The sequence below is a fragment of the Microcebus murinus genome, chromosome 14 (assembly GCF_040939455.1).
Source record: "Microcebus murinus isolate Inina chromosome 14, M.murinus_Inina_mat1.0, whole genome shotgun sequence".
NCBI lineage: Eukaryota > Metazoa > Chordata > Mammalia > Primates > Cheirogaleidae > Microcebus > Microcebus murinus.
The window spans coordinates 8411139-8433651 of record NC_134117.1 but is presented as its reverse complement, the minus strand read 5'-3'; the positions used below and the strand labels follow the sequence as shown (position 1 = coordinate 8433651).

The window sequence follows — 22513 nt, the reverse complement described above, 5'->3', positions numbered from 1 at the left end:
CATGGGCCTAGAATTTGGGCTGGTTGCTGACCTGTTCAGAAATCCTATTCTTGCATCTCGGTAAGCATAACATGTGGATGGTCTTTCACAGAACCTTCCTGAAGGAGAATTGTGCCCCAGCCCTGCGATGCAAGCATTAGCTCCAGGAGACTCTAGTCACCTGATTTGTAATCTGGGCAGGTCACTTAATTCTGGCCTGCCCTGGGCAACTACTGAGAATCACGCTTCCCATCACTGGGTTGTTGCCAGTTTTGTGACAGGGTCAGAGAGACGGCTCCTGACTCCTCAACCACAGAAGTGACCCCACCGACTCCCTCCCAGGTTCTGGTGCCATTTTTGCACTGAAAAATAGGGAAGAGCAGTTTTTAACTCTCTGATACCCACGTTCCAGAGGGCACATGAAAAGAACAAAGCTGGGTTTACAGAGTGTTTGGCTCATGTTTAATTCTTGTTCTGTTCTGGTTCTGGCTTCTGGCTAGAACAGGGGTTTACTTCTGGAGCTGCTCCTTCTGCCTGACTTCTGATTCTGACTCCGTCATAAAGGGGGTGGTGGCATTCATCATTCAGCAAACATCTCTGTTCTAGGCACTAAGGATAGGACAATGAACAAAACAGATAAAATCCCTGTTCTCATGGAGGTGACATTCTAGTGGGACATGCAGGAAATAAACAAGATCAATAAGATTCATATGTATTATATGTGTAAAATATGTGACAAAGTGACCATTGCTAAGGAGAAAAAAACAAAGCAAGGAAGAGAGGGGAAATCAAGCATTAGAGAGGTGACCAGCACTCAGTAATTCTGTGTGTGCCTTTGGAATAAGTTGCAGGACTTCTCTACCCTGCTCTACTCGTGTTGTTCCAAGGGGCTGACGTCTGTCTGGAGGATCCAGGGACTAGCACTAAGCATGTAGAAGGGGTTCAAGAAATGCTTTCATATGAAACAGCAAAGTAATTACCTGCCCCAAACACAATGATGGTGATAGTGATATTTTAAAGGTACATTGCAGAACCTTGAATTCAGAGTCCTCCTTTTTTCTTCAGATGAAAAGTATCCATGGAATATTTCAGCATTTCTCATTGCCTTCAGTGGGTCCTGAGTGTTCTTGGTTTACTCCCAGGCTATCATTTCCACATACTTTTTTTTTTTTTTTTAAATAACACTAAAAGTACATTTATGTAATAAACCTCACCATCCAAAAAAAAAAAAAAAAAAAAAGGCCAGAGGAAAAGCTGAGAGCTTTTTTTGTTGGTCTCTGCATTTATTGGTTGGTCTGAGCTATCACGTTCTGGTTATAGTTGTACCACAACCTCAAAGTAGCCCTGGAATTACCTTGCTCTGTGTCTTTGGGCAAACTGAGTCACTTTTCTGGCTTTCTTCATTGTATGTAAATGTGACTCTTAAGGTCAAACAATCTTTGGGTCTTGTTATGCAAAGGAACAATATTAAATCACCCAATATCAAATGTTAGTAACAATCAGGAAAAAGATTCCCTCTGGGTCCAGCTTATGGTGAGTGAGAGGCTCTCTGCCTCAGTGGTCTGATTCCAGGGCTAGCATTTTCAGATCAAATAAAACACGCTAAATTTGAATTTGAATTTCAAACAAAAAAGGAATGTCTTTTAAATTTGTCTCAAATATCCCATCTGGAATGTTTTAGGATTCTAAAGCTAAAAAGCTAGAGACTCCTTCCAGAACTTCTAACCAGGGAAGGCAAGCCAAGTCCAGAGGGATCAGACAGATGACATCTGGATTTTTGTGTGAAATCTCTCTATTTTTAAATGTCAATCACACTTTCGATTAAATCAATACAAACCCACCGTGTGGACCAAAGGAAAATGTCTCTTCTGGCCACTTTATAAACTATGCTGAGGCCAAACCTTTTCAATCATCATTCAGATGAGGAAATGAGGCACCTCAAAGAGACAGATGTCCACAAGGCTGCACAGCTAAGATTTCTCAAAAGATATTAGAACAGTCATGTTTGATGAAAAGCAATTGCAAATGAGCAGTCCCAAAGAGGCAGCATGGGAGCATTCTGTGCAATTTGTAAGGTGTTTTCACCTCCATCAGCTTATCAGATGCTGAGAACACTCTAAGTTGGGCAGGCTGAATTATACTCATTTACAGTTGAGGTCACTAAAGATCAGAAAGGTAAGTCTATACAGGTAAATCTAGGACTGTTTTTCACTACACCTTTGATTCAGATGAGATAAAATGTAAGTTTCCTTTAGGGTTTTTTTTTTTTTTTTGAGATAGTGTCTCCCTTTGTTGTCTGGGCTAGAGTGCAGTGGTGTCATTATAGCTTACTGCAACCTCAAACTCCTGGGCTCAAGGAATCCTCCTGGCTCAGCCTTCCTAGTAGCTGGGACTACTTACATATACCAACATGCCCTGCTCATTTTTCTATTTATTTTTGGACAGATGAGGTCTCACTGTGTTGATTGGGCTGGTCTCAAATTCCCAGACTTGATCAATTCTCCTGCCTCGGCCTTCCTAAGTGCAAGGATTACATTGTGCCCTGACTCCTTCAGAATCTTTAAATAGAGACAAACTCAAAATCTGATTTTATGTCTCATAAACAGAAGCAAATCAGGAGGCCAGGCTGAGTGCCCAGACTTCAAACCCAGTTCACAAATAGAGAAGGAGTTAAGTAGTCAGGATTCCAGCCACGTTAGCAGACTCGTTGGCATTTGCCTCCTGTTTTCTGTCCCAACAGCTGCATAGCTTGTCCTGTCACTGGACATTGATTTGTCTCATGTACATCTTCACATAGGAAGGATATTCTGAAAGTTGTTGATAAAGATTTTGTAAAGGTTTTGAAGGGGGGAGGATGTGATCTAAGGTTGTGCAGGGAGAGGAAGGGAAGGACACAAAAAGAACAAATATTTATTGAGAATGTAGAGTGTGGCCTGCGCTGTGAAAGGTGTGGCATGTAATTCTTTCCTAGTTCTTTTGCATGTCTGAATATTTCTCATTCTTCAGGTTTTGGCTTGAATGTTACTTCCTTGAAGAACTGACCCTGATCACGCTCTCTGAAGAGGCTTCCCTGCCACCATCTCTTGAACTTGCTGAGCCTTGCCATTCTACTAAAATCTGTAATGTTCTTGCTTGTTTGTGGACTGCAGGCTCCACGAAGGGCGGCGAAAGTGTCTGTCCTGTGCACAGATGAGTACCTAGTTGCCTATTGCCGTACTTGGTACATAGTAGGTGCTCAACAAATACGTGAAATATTTACGAGTATTTATGAGAATGCATATATATGCTCCATTCATCCTGAAAGAATTTCAACTAATCCGTCTTTAAGTTTTTCTTAGCCTCCTGCACTACGAACATCATTGTAAGTAGGAGGTGGAACTACATTTCTAGGGAGAGAAAAACAGCTAGGAGCGAAAAATTGGCGCGCAGAGCTGTAAAGCATTTTTCTGCAAGTCACGCCGCAGCGAATTTGTGCTACTTGGACCGATTGTGGGACAGCTTGCAAACAAATTATCTGCAAACTAAAGAAGCCTATTTTTAAAGATCCCTGTGCTTCGCAGCTCTAGGCGATGACATCAGAGGACCCGGAGTTCCACCTCCGAGCCAAGCCCAGTGGTCCTTGAAAACTACGAATCCCAGGAAGCAGCGCGGCCGCGGGCCCAGCACTCTGCGCGCAGCCCCCCATTGCCCGCGAGGCCGCCGCCCTGGGACCAGGAAGACGCCGGCTCGCCTCCGCGCCGCGCGGGGCTTGCCGGGACTTGTAGTCTCCGCGGCTGGGAGTGCCCGCTCCGGAATCTCGGCCGCCGTCTGGGGGCTGAGGCGGCGCGGGGACGCGTGCGCAGTGCGCGGGCGGCCGTCGTGGGCGCCGCTCGGGGCAGCTCGGTGCCTGTGAGAGCCGGGGCCGCGGCGGCGCGGGTGCTCCGGGCCCAGAGCGCGGTAAAGTTTGGCGTGAGGAGCGTGGCGGCGCTGGGAGGGGGTCGGGGCCGGGCGCCAGGCGGCGGCGGGGCTCCGGGAGCGCCGCCCCCGCTGAGGCGAGGGCAGCGGCGTCCGCCGAGGGGCCGGCGGGCGGGATGCGGGGCGGCGTCCCCTCCCAACGTGTCCGCTCCGCGCGCGCCGCACCTGGGCGAGGCCGCCGGCCAGCCTCACCTGCGCGCGGGCTCCGGGCGGCGTCCTCCTTCCCCTGGTCCTTGATTATTTTTCCGACCTCAGCCCTCGGCGGCGGCGGCGCGTCGGACGCCTCCTGAGGTGTCTGCTCGAAGGTCCGGTCGCGCCCTGCTCCCCGGGGAAAGACCGCTCTGGACGTGGCGCGCGCGGCCAGCTGTCCGGGGATCCCGGCGGCGGCGCCGCCTGTCGGGGTGGCTCGCTCTGGGGCTGCGCCCGCGGGGGCTGCTCGGCCCTGGGCATCCTCTTCTGGTGTTTTAATGCGCTTTCACTTCAGGACTTGCCCAGGCCCAAGTCGCCTCCGCCCTGGGCCGCGGAGTCAGTCGTGCGGTGCTAGTGATTTCCCTTCGCACCTTCACGGTGCGGGTGGCCAGTGGGACGGTTGGAAGTGACTTGCCCAAGGTCACACAGGTGGGACCACCGAGGCGACCAGAAGCAGGTCTCTTAACCTGAGGCCGGCTGCCAGCCGCAGTGCTTTGGGGCCGCCTTGAGTGGTTTGTGGTCTGTTTCGTACGCTTTCTATTGACCATCCTGGAAAGAGAGGAAAGTGTTGTCATAATGAAAGCGGTCTTGTTTTTTATGGCATCAGCTGCCTTTGGTAGAGTTCTAGTCATGCCGTGCCCCGAAGCCGAGCGTCTGCCACGGCCTGGGCCAGCAAATAATGAAACTCGATCGCTCCGGTTGGGGAGAGGTCCAAGAAGAGATTAAAGGGATAAATGTTCGGGCAATTCACGCGATTTTTCTTCTTCTGTTTCACCTTCCAGTTTTATGCTACTTGTTTCTTATTTTACAATCGCTCTTTGTCTGTTTTATAAGATTTCCTTTGCTTTAATGAAGTCAGTGCCCTTTATGAATTAGTTTTCCAAATAGAAAATCTTATTTCCTGTGTGTTTAGTGAGTGGAGCGGACAGCGCACTCTGAAGGATTATACCATTGTCTTTTATTTTAGAACTACTGATCAGTCTGCTTTATTTCCCTGGAGTACACAACTTGCATACTTTCTATGTTAGTTTAATGCCATTGAAATAATTCACAGCGAAATTTGGATAAGCGTTATGTGATTCACATAAAAACTTTTAAAAAATCATTTTGTAAAACTATATTTTTCTTAACAATCTGAAGAGCTTGAAGAACTGCTATTGCAAAAATAGTAAGATTTGCTCTGACCAAGATGCCTATTTTTCATACTCTTAATTTTTCATGTTGACAGGCTTGTGGCAAAAAAAAAAAAAAAATAGAATTAGTTTAAGTATTTCTTATCTTGGCCAAATCTAACCAAGGGAAATTACATTTTAGAGTACTAATACATTTAAACAAAAATACTCAAAGCTTGACAGAATTTGAGTTAATGCAGTAATTTATTTTATAGTGCTATAAACCCTATAGCGTAGTCACTGACAAGTTCCTCTTGCAGAGTGTAGCTATATCAAGGTATATGGCTGTTATCCTTTTGACTTTGTGACATTAAGAACATGAGACACACACACACTTCTATCAGGCTTTATCTTGTTAATTAGTATTTTTATTGTTGCTTTTGGGAGGCAAGTAGCAGGTTTGTATCTTTTCCCCCAGTTTTAGCAATGTAACAACATAGGAAAGAGATGGTGTATAAATTTGAGTTTGTCAGAGACTAGGAGAGACAGTGAAACAGGATAAGTATACAATTGTGAGGAAACTGCTATGAGTTCATAAGCCGGAAGGACCTTTTTAGAAGTGTTTAAGGATGTTAAGAATAGCATTGGGTTATTTTCTTTCATGTACAATATTCAAGTGTTGGTTGATAACATATAGGATGTGATGATACTGACTCCTAGGAAGATACTTGGGAAAGGTGGAAACATCTTACATTTTTACATTTTACATGGACGTTTTCCCTACAAACATTTAATGAAGCTTTTTAAAAAGTGATTTTTTCACTTAAGCCTGAAAGTTATTTATTGTTATTCTTATATTGCAAATCCCACAGTTATTTTGGCTGTATGGTAATTTGTAAACCAGAATGAAATCTAAGAAATAATTTATTAGCATAATTTAAGTCAGACTTTGACATTGACATACTGCTTAATGTTAAATTGTTGTTCTTATTTAAATAACTCTGAGATTTGAGATAGTTTTCCAAATATAATATAGTAATTATTCATATGTGATAATAATTACTCATACTCTGCTTTTACTAGAAAATTTCAAGTACGATAGCAATAACTGCCCTGTGTACTTCCCAGCTGATTCCTGCTCTGAGCTGAAGTAATATACAAATAATTACTTTTTCACACCCTGGAGCAATTTACTTTTGGTAATATTAAAATTTAATTTTAAATTTCAAGATTTTTAAAATCTTTAAAATTTCGGATCTGTAGTGATACCACCATAACGTAACTTCAGTAGGAGATAGATATTAAAATTTGGTATTAGGTCTTTTGACCATTTGTGAGTATGTACACAGCATTTGCAAATTTATTGACATAGTATCTGAAGGGAATTCTTGGGGCATAAAGTTTTAGTAGTTTTAGATGCTTATCTACAATGCTTAATTATTTTTAGAAACATAAAAATATGGACTGTTTTATGTAAACAGCTTCCTGTTGATATTTGTTATAGCAGAACTGTCACACTTAATGGGTAACATTAAACCATTTAATCCTAAGTAATATTTTTTTTCTTGTAGGTGCTGTGTGATAAAGAATATGTGAGTTTGTAATTCGTAGAAGATGTTTAAGCAAATATATATTATTTATTTTAGTAACATTTTTGATTAATTGAATTGCTTTGATTCAGGAAGATGGTGTTTTGGGGATTTTATATCATAAGTTTTCTTTATACTAGAATTTCTGCTGAATGTAAGTCAGAGTCATTTAGCAATTTTTTTAATTAAATAAGTTTTAGAGTAAAGTATCATTTCTTACATGGAACCCTTATTAGACTTGTCAATCTGATTGCTTTATTCTCCAAAAAGTGTTGTGTTAGCCATTTAGGCAACCTAGCCTTTTAACCATTGAACTCATTGATCTGGGTTCAATTTAACCTCTTGAAGGAAAGGACAATCACAGGCACTAGAATTGTAAGCGATGTTATAAGGCTTCTAATGTAGCATCTTACCCGCTACAGTAGATCACCCATGAGAATTTCTATGTCAGGTGTTCCCTCCCATTACTAAGGGTGGGAATGCTTTTCCATATGTCATCACCTTATTGAGCAGTCTGAGCTTAGTGAGAACAAAGGTAAGACAGCTTTCATTTTCACCATTCACTGCCTTTAACTGTGCTCTGTAGTATCTCCCTGTCTCTCCTTCCCTCTGCCTCATGACATCATGGGTGAATGATAGCTTTTTTAAAATCATTTACAGCTATTATAAGCTGTATTCTAATCTATTCCAGTTTAAGCCTTCAATCTCGTATTCAATTTAAAGCTCTTTTCCTCCCTCACCCCTACTGTCTGGCTACTACTTACTGCCTGAAGCGCTTATAGAGAGGGATTGTGGTATGCTCCTGGGATACCTCTTTCCCTCTTCAGGGATCTACTTGGGCAAGGATTAGTCAGAAGAGAAATGGAAAAAGATAAGTATTTGTTGTATGGGGCTACTAAAGCTGTCTCTTGATTAACTTTGGCGGGCCATTGATGTCTACCAACAGGCAAGCAAACTGATATTTTTGGTGAGATCTTTTAGGGAGACTCCTACTGCACAGTTCTTGGATATGAAAATTTCTGTGGCTAAACCTTTCTCATCCTATACACCTGTCAGTCCACCCTCTGCTTACTGTGAGTGTGTGGGGTGAGTTGGAGTGGGGATCTTTTCTCTCTACAGCCAGATTTTTGGGTGATGGCAAGACAACTCTAGTCCAGGTACTTCTACAGTTTCCCCTTAGCCCACTGAAACTCACTTCCTTGAGATGCCAAATGGTGGCATACAGACTGCTTAAGTCTGCACCGTTTCTGTGTCCTGCCATTTCTTATCAATTCTCTTCATCCCCCTGCTCAAATAGGCACAGGTCAGTCCTTTAGTCTACTGCACAAGCAGACATCAAACTGGAGAATAAGAGGCCAGTTGATTCTTTTTCTAGGCACTTCTGACCTTGGTGAATGATTTCCTTTGGAAGCCTCTGCCACTGTTTTGGGATTAACATCTCTCTCCTTTTCCTGTGTTCCTGTGGTCTTCCTGAAGGCTTGGAAGACTTCTAGTTCTTTTTCTGTCTTCTGTCAACTGCTTTTACAGAGTGAAAGGATGGTAAGATGGTGGTTAGGATGCCAGAGCCGTTCCCTACTCCACAGAAGTATGATCCATGATGTCTATATATCCTCGGCTTTGTGTTTGTCAATGATTATGGACCAACAACAGGACTAGTTAGTCCCACTTGGTATCTGTTAAAAAATACTAAAGTCCTGTGGGCCTGATAAGGTCTCACTGTGCAGAATTCAATTTTTCTTTTTTTCTTTATGTCCTTTTTATCTTTTTCTGATTTTTTTTTTTGGCTTACTTTCTGGTTTCTGACTCATAAAGTATTGTTAACTGTGAATATTGTAACTTATGACTGATTTGTAGGACCTCAGAGTCAGTAAGTAAAGCCGAAGGATAAATTTGGTGGTGGTGGTGGTGGGGGGTTTAATAATATCATTTTATCTGTTTTTGCCTCATACTAACTTTACTAAGAATATACATTCAAACAGAAATATAGTGTTTGAACCTTTTTTCCTTTAAACAAACCAGTTAAATCTGCTAAATGATTTCTTGTCTGATGAAGAAAAAGTAGCTTTCTCTCTGGAAGCTTAAACTATCTTTGATGCAGTAATTATGGGTTGCTTTATACTTCATTCAAGAAATACTTATTGAGTGCCTTCCATGTGCCAGCCACTGTTTTAGGCATTGAAGAAACTACAGTAAATAACAGGAAAAAATCCCTGCTTTCATGAAGCCTATATTCTAGTGTGGGGAAAATAGGCAAGAAACAGGTAAATAAGTAAAGCATATCATTTGTTAGATATCAACAGATGCTAAGGAGAAATATAAAGCAGGGAAGGGTGATAGGAAGTGGCAGGACAGTTTGGAGGATTTGCAATTTTAGATAAGATCTTAAGGAAAGGCTTCACTGAAAAAGTGACATTTGAGTTAAAATCTCCTGGGAGGGGAGCTTGTCTGTTGAGTTCAGTGATGAGGAGGTGATTGGAATGGTGTGAGGGGAAAGGTGAGGCCTGTAGGTATTTTTATAAAGGCTTTGATTTTTTAGGTTTTTACTTTGAGATGGGATCCTGCTAAAACGATAGTTCTCAACCTTGGCTGAATATTAGAATTGCCTGGGAAACTTCTAAAAAGTACTGATATCTGAATCCCATCCTAAAGTTTCTAATTTAAGTGGTTAGTAGTGGGGGAGTGGCACCCAGTCTAGGCATCAGGATTTTTAAAAACTCCCAGGTAATTGTAATAAGCAGCTGAGGTTGACATCATTGCTTTGAAGATTTTGAGCAGAGGGCAGTATTACATAGTATTGACAAATATGGCTCTACAACCAGACTCTAGTTTGAATCCTGGTGCTGCTACTTCCTTAGTTTTCTCATCTGTGAAATTATTGTTATAAGGATTAAATAAACTAATATATAAATGTTTAGAATAGTGCTTCACAAGTAGTAATATGTATTTATTGAATAAACACTTTACTGTATGTTTTAATGGGATCACTTTGACTCTGTGTTGAGAATAGATTGAAGTGGGGCAAGGGCAGAAGCACGTAGGCCCTTGCAGTGATACAGGTGGGAGGTGATGGTAACTTGGACCAGAGTGGCAGCACGTGGCGAGAAGTGGTGGGATTCTGGATATGTTTTGAAGATAGAGTCAACAGGATTTGTTGATGGATTGGACATGGAGTGTGAGAGAGAAAGAAGACTTAATCAAGTGTGCCTTCAAGATGTTTTGCCTGAACAACTGGAAGAAGGGAGTGGCAATTTACTGAAATGGTGAAGACAGGGAGGATCAGGTTTCTGAGGGGAATATTTGAAGCTCAGTTTGTTAAGTTTGAGATGTCTGCACATGTGTATGGTGTTCAGCAGAGTGTTCAAGGCTGGACATACCAGTTTGGAAAGTCATCAATATTGAGACTTCTGAGAATGAGTGAGCTCACCAAGAGACTGAGTCTGTGTAGAGAAGTGGTCCACAGACCACTTCCTGGTGCAATCCGGGAACTATCAGAGTTCTGTGAGGGGGAATGTTCCTTAGGGTTTCTAATGTGCTCCAGAATGAAAGACAGTTGTAATTCTTTCTTTGGTTTTTTGTTTGTTTGTTTTATTGAGATATAATTTACACCATATAATTTGTCCGTGTAAAGTGTACATTTCAGTAGTTTTTAGTGTATTCGCAGTTGTGCAGCTATCACCACAATTAGTTTTGGAATCTTTTTATCAACCCCAAAATAAACCCTGTATCTTCCCATCCCTAGGCAACTCCTTATTTCCCTCCTATCCTCCCATACCTATGTAACCATTAATCTGCTTTTTGTCTTTATGGATATGCCCATTCTGGATATTTTATATCAGTGCAATCAGATAATACATGTTCTGTTAAGAGAGAGGTAGTATCCATTAGTACTTAGCTTCTAGATTCATTAGATACTAAATCATTTGGTAAAAGTGGGGGGTATAAGATCTCTCCATTGTAAAGATACATTTCCTCTTTGTAATTAGTAAGAAAACTGTGGTGTTATATTTTGAAACTATGAATATTCTCCTCCCTAACATTTCATCTTGTTTTAGTGTTCACTTAGTGTTCTTGCTTGCTTAAATCAGTGATTACATTGGGATTGCAAAGTGATTTTCTATTACCGTCATATTTTCAGAGATCATGAGTTCATAGTATTTCTAATTCAGATACATTGTGCACAGATTTTTCCTTTATGTTTGTACCTATTTTCTCTCACTGTAAAAATCTTAGTGTCTATATTTTCCAACAGATCAGAATCCATAAAAAAAAAATAAAAAAAAAAAAAAAGAAAAAAAAAATCTTAGTGTCTATATTAAATATAATGAATACTATCAATATATTTACATTATTCTATAATGTATAATTCTACAAGTTGTACAGTAACAGAATGAAAAACAATTCCCTCATGTTCCTTTGTAATTAGTCCTTTCCTCATCCCAAGCCCTATCAATTCTGATCTGTTTTCTGTCACTGTAGTTTTTTGTTTTTTTACTTTGCATGTAGTTAAGTTCACTCTTTATAGTATGTATAGGCTTATCGGTTTTTTTGTTTTGTTTTTTTTGAGACAGAGCCTCACTTTGTTGCCCAGGCTAGAGTGAATGCCGTGGCGTCAGCCTAGCTCACAGCAACCTCAATCTCCTGGGCTCAAGCGATCCTACTGTATCAGCCTCCCGAGTAGGTGGGGCTACAGGCATGCGCCACCATGCCTGGCTAATTTTTTGTATATATATTTTTAGTTGGTCAATTAATTTCTTTCTATTTATAGTAGAGACGGGCCTCGCTCAGGCTGGTTTTGAACTCCTGACCTCGAGCAATCTGCCCGCCTCTGCCTCCCAGAGTGCTAGGATTACAGGCGTGAGCCACCACGCCCAGCCGGAAGCTTCTAGTTTTGACAAATGCATATTCATGTTGCCCACCACAATCAAGGTACAGAACAATTATATTACCCCAAAAGTTACTCCTTGAAGTCAACTCTTGCTTCAACCCACTGATATTTTCTCTGTCCCTATGATCTTTTTGGTCTGGCTTCTTTTACTTCTTAGCAAAATACATTTGAGATTTGTCACTGTTGTGTGCGTGTCAATAATTTGTTCCTTTATATTGCCAAGTAGTATTTGTACTGGATGTACTACAGTTTATTCATTCACCAGTTGAAGGACATTTGGGTTATTTCTGTTTTTCTTTTTTTGCCTAATTTTGCATAATTATGAATAATGCTGCTATAAATGTTTGTATCCAGGATTTTGTGTGCATATAAGCTTTCAGTTCGCTAGGATAAATACCTAGGAGTGGAATTGCTGGGTTATATTGTAAGGGTATGTTTAACTGTAAGAAACTGCCAAACTGTTTTCCCACCAACAGTGTATGAGAGTTCATTGGTTTCATATCTTTGACAGCATTTGGTATTGTCATGATTTTTTTGTTTTTGTTTTAGCTGTTTTAGTAGGTATGTTGTGGTATCTTATGGTTTTATTTACAGTACTTTCCTAACGATGATGAGAATCTTTTTGTGTGCTTATTTACTATTTGTATATCTTGTCAGCTTATCTGTTCCAAGTTCTTTGCACATTTTCCTATTTGGTGGTTTGTCTTTTTTTGTCTGAGACAGAGTCTCGCTCTGTTGCACTGGCTAGAGTGCAGTGGCATCATCATAGCTCACTGCAACCTGAAACTACTGGGCTCAAGTGATCCTCTTGCTTCAGCCTCCAGAGTAGCTGGGACTACAGGCATGCCCCACCATGCCCAGCTAATTTTTCTATTTTTTGTAGAGACGGGGTCTTGCTCTTGCTCAGGCTGATCTTAACTCCTGGCCTCAAGCAGTCCTCCTGCCTCGGCCTCCCAGAGTGCTAGGATTACAGGCGTGAGGCACCACGCCTGGCCTTATTAGTGAATTGTAATAGTTATCTGCCTAGTCCTAGATATCAGTTGTTTTATAGATACTTGTACACTGAATATTTTCTCTCATTTTGTGGCATGCCTTTTCATTTCTTTATGGTGTCTTTTGAAGAGCAGCGGTTTTTAATTTTAATTAAGTTCAGTATATTAACTGTTATATAGTTCAGGCTTTTTGTGTCTTGTTTTAGAAATCTTTGTCTTTCCCCAAGGTCATGAAGACTTTATCTTATATTTTCTTCTATAAGCTTTATTGTTTTAGCTTTTACATTAGGTCTCTCCACACAGATTCTCCATGGGACTAATTGGCTTTCACACAAGAGAGCAGTCTCAAGGTAGTCAAATTTCCTATATGACAGCCAACTTCTTCTAGACTGAGCAGTCCAAGAAATTGAGTTTTTCAACTAGATAATTTATTTGGTCTACTTTTTAAAGCTAAGAAGTAAAATAAATGCATTTGGGGCAGTCATTATAGAAATTATCTAGTAAGTAACATTAAAACATCTTTTAATTTTTTTTCAGTCAGGTGAAATTAACATAAGATTAGTCATTTTAGTGTGTACAAGTCAGTGGCATTTAATACATTCACAGTATTGTGCAACCATCACCTGTATCTAGTGTCAAGATAGTTTCATCACCGTCATAGGCAGCCCTTCCCTATTTCACCCTTCCCCCAGCCTCTGGCAACTACCAATCTGCTTTCTGTCTCTCTGTATTTATCTATTCTGGATTTTTCATATAAATAGATTCATGTAATATGTGCCTTTTTTGTTGCTTTTTTCACGTAACATAGTGTTTTCAAGGTTCATCCAGATTGTAGCATGTATCAGTACTTCTTTCCTTTTTATGTCTGAAAAGTATTCCATTGTATGTATATACTTTATTTAACCAGTCACCTGTTGATAGATGGTTGGTTTGTTTCCATTTTCTGGCTATGCATGAATAGTGCTACCATAAACATTATGTACGAGGGTTTGCCTGAGTACCTGTTTTTAATTCTGAGTATGTATAGGCATACCTTGGAGGTATTGTGGGTTCAGTTCCAGACCATCTCAATAAAGTGAATATCACAATAAAACAAATCACACACAATTTTTTTTTGGTTTCCTAGTGTATATAAGAGTTATGTTTACACTATACTGTAGTCTATTGAGTATATTATAGCATTAGGTCTAAAAAGTGTACATAAAATAATTTTAAAATACTTTATTACTAAAAAATACCAAAAATCATCTGAGCCTTCAGAAAGTTATAATCTTTTTGCTGGTAGAGGGTCTTGCCTTGATGTTGGTAGATGCTGACTGATCAGAGTAGTGGTAGCTGAAGGTTGGGGTAGCTCTGGCAATTTCTTAAAATAAGACAGCAATGAGGCCCGGCGCGGTGGCTCACGCCTGTAATCCTAGCACTCTGGGAGGCCGAGGCGGGCGGATTGCTCAAGGTCAGGAGTTCAAAACCAACCTGAGCGAGACCCCGTCTCTACCATAAAAATAGAAAGAAATTAATTGGCCAACTAATATATATATATATAAAAATCAGCCGGGCATGGTGGCTTGTGCCTGTAGTCCCAGCTACTTGGGAGGCTGAGGCAGGAGGATCACTTGAGCCCAGGAGTTTGAGGTTGCTGTGAGCTAGGCTGACGCCACGGCACTCACTCTAGCCTAGGCAAGAAAGCGAGACTCTGTCTCAAAAAAAAAAAAAAAAAAAAAAAAAAGACAGCAATGAAGTTGGCTGCATTGATGGGCACTTTTATTCATGAAAGATTTCTCTGTAGCATGAGATGCTTTTTAATGTTCTGTAGCATTTTATCTACAGTAGAACTTTGAATAGTGGAGTCAATCCTCTCAAACCCTGCTACTGCATTATCCCTTAGTTTATGTAACAGTCTTATGTATGTTGTCATTTCAGCCACGCTTGCAGTATCTTCACTAAGAATAGATTCTATCTTAAGAAACCACTTTCTTTGTTTATCCATAAGAAGCAACTCTTCTCTGTTTAAATTTTATCATGAGATTGCAGTGATTCAGTTACCTCTTCAGGCAATACTGAAGTCCTAAACCTCTCAGAGTCATCCATGAGAGCTGGAATCCACTTCTTCCAATTCCAAACTCCTATTAATGTATGTTTGTTTGTTTGTTTGTTTGTTTTTTCTCTTCTCTTCTCTTCTCTTCTCTTCTCTTCTCTTCTCTTCTCTTCTCTTCTCTTCTCTTCTCTTCTCTTCTCTTTTCTTTTCTTTTCTTTTCTTTTCTTTCTTTCTCTACTCCCATGAAGCACAACTATTGTTAATGACATCTAGAATGACGAATCTTTTCCAGAAGGTTTTCAATTTATTTTGCCCAAATCCGTCAGAGGAATCACTATCTATGGCAACCATAGCCTTACAAAATGTATTTCTGAAACAATAAGACTTGAAAATCAAAATTACTCTTTGATCCATGGGCTGCAGAATGGATGTTGTCTTAGCAGACAGGAAAACAACATTAACTTCCTTTTATATCAGCATCAGAGCTCTTGGGTGACCAGGTACATTGTCAATGAGCAGTGATATTTTGGAAGGACTCTCTTTTCTGAGCAGGAGATCTCAAAAGTGGGCTTAATATTTTCAGTAAATCATGCTGTAAACAGATGTGCCGTCATACAAGCTTTGTTGTTTCATTTATAGAGAGCAGGTGAGTAGATTTAGCATCATTCTTATGGGCCCTAGGATTTTCAGAATGGTAAATGAGCATTGATTGGCTCAATTTCAAGTTACCAGCTGTATTGGCCCCTAACAAGAGAGAGCCAGCCTTTCTTTTGAAGCTTTGAAGCCAGGCATTGACTTCTCTTTAGCTTCTAGACAGCATCTTCTTCCAGTAGAAGACTATTTCATCTACATTGAAAATCTCTTCCTTAGTGTAATAACCTTCAATGATCTTAGCTAGATCATCTGGATAACTTGCTGCTTCACCTTGTACTTTTGTGTTATGGACATGGCTTTTTTCCTTAAACCTCGTGAACCAGCCTCTGCTAGCTTCTTCTGTAGCTTCTTTAATTCTCTTGGCCTTCAAAGAATTGAAGAGAGTTAGGGTTTTGTTCTGGATTAGGCTTTAGCTTAAGGGAATGTGTCTGGTTGAGGGAATGTTGTATCTGGTTTGATCTTCTATCCAGACCACTAAAACTTTCTCCATATGAGCAATGAGGATGTTTCTCTTTCTTATTAATATCATTTGTGTTTTCACAGGAGTAGTTCTTTTAATTTCCTGTTCACGACTTGGGTAACTGCAAGAGACCTTGCTTTTAGCCTGTTTTGGCTTTTGACATGCCTTCCTTACTAAGCTTAATCATATCTAGCTTTTGATTTAAAGTGAGAGATGTGTGACTCTTTTCGTTTCACTTGAACACTTAGAGGCCATTGTAGGGTTATTAATTGTTCTAATTTCAATATTGTGTCTCAGGCAGTAGGGAGGTCCAAAGAGAGAGGAAAGAGAGAGAGATGAGGGGAATACCTGATCAGTGGAGCAGTCAGAACACACAACATTTATTGATTTTCAACATCTTATATTGGCATGGTTTATGGCACTCCAAAACAATGACAGTAGTAACATCGAAGATCACAGATCACTGTAACAGATATAATAATAATGAAAAGGTTTGAAATATTGTGAGAATTATCAAAGTGTGACACAGAGACAGAAGTAAACACATGCTGTTGGAAAAAATGGTACCAGTAGACTTGCTCAATGCTGGGTTGCCACAAACTTTCAATTTGTAAAATACATGATATCTGCAGAATGTGATAAAAGGAAGTGCTATGAAATGAAGTAGGAGTGGAATTGCTGGGTCCTATGGTAATTTAACTTTTGAAAAACTGCCAAACTGTTTTAGTGTTGTACTATTTTATATTTCCACCAGCAATGTAGGAGGGTTCTAATTTCACCATGTTCTTGCCAGTATTTACTATTTTTCTCTTTAAATCCTAGTAGGTGTGAAGTAATATAATATATCCTTGTGGTTTTGATTTGGGTTTCCCTAATGATAATGAGCATCTTTTTAAGTTCTTGTTGGCCATTTATGTATCTTCTTTGGAGAAATGTCTCTTCAGGTCTTTTGCCCATTTTTAAATTGGGTTGTTTGTGTTTTGCTGTTGAGTTGTTAGAGTTATTTATATGTTCTGAATACTAGATCCTTGTGTATAATTTGCAAATATTTTCTTCCATCGTATAGGTTGTATTTTGACTTTCTTGATATCCTTTGATATACAAAAGTTTTTAATTTTGATGGAGTCAAATTTATCTTATTCTTGTTGTTCATGCTTTTGGTGTTATATCTAAGAATTCATTGTCAAATCCAACATTGAGATTTACCTGTATATTTTCTTCTAAAAGTTTTATGATTTTACCTCTTATATTTAGATGTTACTCTATTTTGACTTAATTTTTGTATGCGGTCTGAGGTAGGGGTCCAGCTTCATTCTTTTACATTTGGATATCCAGTTCTACCGAGTACCATTTGTTGAAGATGCTATTCTTTTCCTATTGAACGGTGTTAGCACCCTTGTTGAAAATTGACCATAGACATAGAGGTTTGCTTCAATTTTTTTCCATTGGTCTGTGTCCTCATGGCAGTACCACACAAGTTGATAGTTTTTACCTGCGGTATATGCTAGTGTAGTGTATTGATTTTTCAAGCTTTGATTACATTTTAGAAATTTTTTAAAACTTTGGGTAAATTTATTAAACAAATTATTTCATCTAAGTGTCAGCTTTATAACAACACACATACTTAATAGATGGCTTTATTTTAAAACTTTTTGCTGTTTCATCATTTGTCTGACTTCATACAGAATAGTGATGTAGGTATACATTATATGTACATTGTAATTGGATTTTCACTGTGAGTTAAATTTACCTTGAACCTCTAAATGAAGTGCTAGTTACATAAATTCATCCTGCCAGAAGATGTGATGGGAGCAGAGTAGGAACAGCAGATTTGGACTAAGCATTACACTGGGAAGGAATCACATACCTATGACTTCAAGAGAAAAGATGGTTAGAAATACTGATTTTTACCCAGGTTATGGTTTTTAACTTTAGTAAATACAACAGATCAGAATATGATATGCCTTTTAATGAAATCTATTTTAATCTTTCTGTTTTTCCCCTGTAGTAATTTATTTGCTAAAGAAACTGGGTTGTTTGTCCTTTTGTTTCTCACAGTCTAGCATTTGTTGATTGAATTCCTGTGGTGCAGTTTAGTATGTTCCTGTGTTCTTCTTTTCCTGTAAATTGGTATTTGGATATACCAATTCAAATCCTAATGACTACTAGATCAAATTTTGGTAAATTTTATTTTGTTATATGTTCCCTTCATAGGTAATGTTTATGCCTTCCATCAGGAAGCATATCATACCTGCTTATGTCTTTTTCCATTATGTTAGCTAAGTTTACCTCAATTCACTTTAGTTTTAACAATTCAAAGGATTTTAGTGAGACAGGACAGTGGATATGAACTGTATAGCCCAAGAATCTGGGTTCAGGTTTTGATTCTTTACGTACTAGTTCTGTAATTTTAGAAAGCCGCTTTCCCTTTCAGTGTTAAGTTCCTTATCTGTATGATGAAGATGATGATGTGTATTCATAGGGTTGTTTTGGAGATTAAAAGAGGTAAATACATGGACTACTATTGTTATTTTATGAATTTTAAAATATCATAAATCTAAAGGGTGGTTTATCTTGATTTGTAAATGAGGAAATTTAAGTTTGGATGGCTAATTTTTTGGCTTATCTGGGTTTATTTTAGGAAAGAAGTAAGAAATTATTCAGTAGCTCTCCTTTGTCCCTATTAATGTGAACAGTTAGGTTTAGTAATCACTCATAATAAACTTAATTCAAAAGTGATTTTTGCCAATGCTTGGGATGTTGGTGTGTATTAATACTAATGGGCCCCACTTAATGCTGGAAAGTAGGCTCCTTGTTGAACAGACTGTATACCATGGTGCATTTTGAGCTTGTAGTCCACTGAGAAATATTCTTTTTTTCATAAGGAGCTTACTGTTAATGTTTGTGTTTTACAGTGTAATGTTCAAGCCCAGAAATGCCTTATGTGGATCGTCAGAATCGCATTTGTGGTTTTCTAGACATTGAAGAAAATGAAAACAGTGGTAAATTTCTTCGAAGGTACTTCATACTGGATACTAGAGAAGACAGTTTCGTATGGTACATGGATAACCCACAGGTTTGTAAAATCCAGAAGGATTTTAAAAGCATAGAAATGTTTTATTTATTTTAGTATTTAACATACCATACTGGTTTTAGGATTTGTCTTCCTCAATGATATATATTTAAATTTATTTCCATTGGCTCTACTCTCCTGCCCTGCACCCCTGATCCCTTCTGTCTTGTTTGAAATTCAGAAGGTGAAACTAAGTTTGTTTGATAAAAATTCATGCCTTTGTATATGTTTTTGCCTTCTTTGTTAGAAAAAGGCGCTCTCTGGTAGAAAATTCTTAACTCATTTAGATTTAAGATGCTGTATCTAGGGATAGAGACTGCTGTCGTTTAATAAATAACTAGTACTCTTGCACACATGTAGTCCTTTCATCTTGTAGTGTTAGCCTTGAGTGCCAGTCATTGTGATGTCATCCCTGAAGTGAAATGCATTTTTTTTTAATTTTTATTTTTTTGAGACAGAGTCTCACTTTGTTGCCCAGGCTAGAGTAAGTGTGGTGGCATCAGCTTAGCTCACAGCAACCTCAATCTCCTGGGCTCTAGTGATCCTACTGCCTCAGCCTCCCGGGTAGCTGGGACTATAGGCATGTGCCATCATGTCCGGCTAAGTTTTTGTATATATATATATATATTTTAGTTGGTCAATTAATTTCTTTCTATTTTTAGTAGAGACGGGATCTCGCTCAGGCTGGTTTCGAACTCCTGACCTCGAGCAATTCACCCGCCTGGGCCTCCCAGAGTGCTAGGATTACAGGCGTGAGCCACCATGCCCGGCCTGAAATGCATTTTGATTTTATTGTTGTCTTGCAAATTCTTGGGGTAAATGTCATAAATTAAAAATCAGAATCCTCATTTTAAGATCTATGAGAGACCTGAGATTAGAGATCATCTGTTGAGTAGTTTTAAACTTTCTTTACCTATAGAACTCTTTATCTCCAAGTAAAAATTTTTATAAAAGTTGAAAATGGACATATATGTTGCAAGGAAATACATGCAAAGCAAGGGATGAATCCCTAGCGAACTTCTGAACTGATTTTGTCTGGTGGCTTCTTGTTGAAGTGAGGAATGGAAAGTCTAGGGAAGAGCGGGGACTTGTAGGAGGTTCTCTTTTGTTTCACAGAACAGCAGCTAGATCTCCTGATAACTACTCCAGTATTCTTTACTGCTATCTACTGATTTTTGATTAGATAAGACACATACATGCTAATGCATGCGCATTTGTTTATATAAAATTTGAGTTGTAAGGGACTTTAGTGTTAATTTAATCTCCTTAAGTTAAGAAATCCATCCATCCCTGGTCTTTATTTTAGCTGTTGTTTGAACTACATGTTACTAAAAAATATTATAGTGGGGACAGCTTCAATCATTTTTTTTTCTGTGACCCAAAATCTAATTCCTTGTGTCTTCTACACATTAATTCTATTTTTACCTCTGATTCTCTTGTAAAGTAAATTTTAGTCCTTTATGCACGGGTAGCCTTTCAAATTCTGGAGGATAATTTGTATGTTAATTCAGTTTATATGATTTGAGTACTGACTTTGTATGATACTTTTTTTTGGTGGGAACGATCTGTTTTCTATCACTATCTTTATAGAGGTTATTGACATCCTATTTTTCTCCTTTATCTCTGGTTGTAATCGGCCTTCTTGCATGGTAGCCATCTGGCTATGCAACTACGTGATTATTACCCTTATTTACTTGATGAGGGTCTGTGGGAGAAACAACAGATCAGCAAAAAGCAAAAGTTCATGTTTATCTTTTTTTTTTTTTTTAATATAAATCATATTCCTCTCTTTTGTCTGTAATTAGGTCACAATCCCCTTAGAAACTCCATTTCCTAAAGTAGAGACATCATCCTCCTTGACTCCCCCTAATTCCTGTTAACTGGATTCCTGTTTGTTCCTGGTTCTCTTCATCCTTTTGGTCATTGCACGGTTCTGCCTATGTTGAACTCTTCTCCCTGATTTGTCTCTTTCACTTCATAAGGTCCAATTGACTTATATATGGTTTCTCCTGAATTGTACTTAAAACTCCTTGTTTTTCTATTTTCGTGCATAATAGATTCTTCTTATAATTCCTCCTTTTATTGGTACTTCCAAATTAACAGAACTAAAAGAAGAAGATAAGTACAAAATAGGATATATTTATTATCCTGAATGAAGCATGAACTTGGAATTCAGAGGAAGGTTGCAATGATAGCAAGTAGAGGATGTTGAAGTCTTGATGTAGATGGTAATATTTGAATTTGACCTAGAAGGTTGGATATAATTTTGGCTAAGAGGTAGAGAAGTAGTCAAAGAATAATGAGGCAAAGAAATCAGAACAAGAGAACCTGTGGTGTAGTTGGAGAATGCTTTATTTTGGCTATAGCAGGGAGAGTATTTATTAAGATTTGTGCTCAGCTAGGTCTTTTTCACATGAACTTTGTTAAAGCCAGATCTCTATGTTGTAAATAATGCATTGGTTTTTCTGGATATGGCACGGAATTTAAAATTTTTCAGTTCATTCTTATTAATTTTATCTACGCTTTTCGACTTAAGAGAATCTTTTAAAGTTTTGATTCTGCTAACTGGTGTATTAGACATTATTACCAATTTTGTATCACTTTTTTTCCTTTTTTTTTTTTCTGAGACAGTCTCACTCTGTTGCCTAGGCTAGAGTGCCATGGCGTCAGCCTAGCTCACGGCAACCTCAAACTCCTGGGCTCAAGCAATCCTTCTGCCTCAGCCTCCCGATTAGCTGGGACTACAGGCATGTGCCACCATGCCTGGCTATATATTTTTAGTTGGCCAATTAATTTCTTTCTATTTTTAGTAGAGATGGGGGTCTCGCTCTTGCTCAGGCTAGTTTTCGAACTCCTGACCTTGAGCAATCTACCCGTCTCAGCCTCCCAGAATGCTGGGATTACAGGCATGAGCTACCGCGCCCAGCCAATTTTGTGTCACTTTTAAATGTAATAATCAAGACATATCTCTTCATGAAAACTTTAGTAAAATGTTTTGCTAAGATTATATTAGTCTGAACCATATAAAATTGTCAATATACAACCATTTTGAATTACTTAAAAATGGCAATTTAATATGGTTCAGTTAGTCTTATGTCAAGGTGCAATAAGATGATTATACTGATCATAATAACCCTGGTAGAGAAAGAAAATTAGTTTGAGTCACCTGTCTTAGGGAGCCATTTCTTCCTATGATCACTGCTTTGTTTGCCACTAACCATTGCTTTTAAAATTCATTCTACCGTATTTCTAGGGATCATTTTGTGGCTTTCTGTGTTTGGTTGATAATGGTGGAGAATTAAATAATTAAGTAGCTGTATTAGAAAGTGAATTTGAAGAGATTTGAAAAAGTATTTGTCAAAATAAGTTCAGGAACTCAAATAACTAATGGCTTATTTCCCTTTTTACTTAAATGTCATATTAGTTTATTATTTCTTGTTCATTGTCAACAGATTTTGAAATGCAGTTTTTTGCAGTTGAACTTGATAGTAATACTTGTCTATAGGAAATGGATATTTTGCATATTCTTTTTCTCCCAGATACTTATGTTTCCCTGTACTGTGCTACTATTTAATCTCTGACTCTTTACAT

The 22513-nt window shown here is 38.8% G+C and overlaps 1 protein-coding gene across 4 annotated transcripts in view; it reads left to right on the top strand.

Annotated features, from left to right (window-relative positions):
- The first annotated feature begins 3686 nt into the window (after positions 1-3686).
- PLEKHA1 (pleckstrin homology domain containing A1) overlaps positions 3687-22513 on the top strand; it is a 55173-nt gene continuing 36346 nt past the window's right edge. For 2 of the 4 annotated variants that reach the window (XM_012781289.3, XM_076009729.1), the window contains exons 1-2: positions 3689-3915; positions 18765-18925. In XM_012781289.3, coding sequence (XP_012636743.1) covers positions 18785-18925 — 141 coding nt within the window. In that variant the 5' untranslated portion in view covers positions 3689-3915; positions 18765-18784. Of the gene's footprint in view, positions 3916-18764; positions 18926-22513 lie in introns of all 4 variants that reach the window. The other 2 variants (XM_012781287.3, XM_012781286.3) reach the window with 2 other exon arrangements.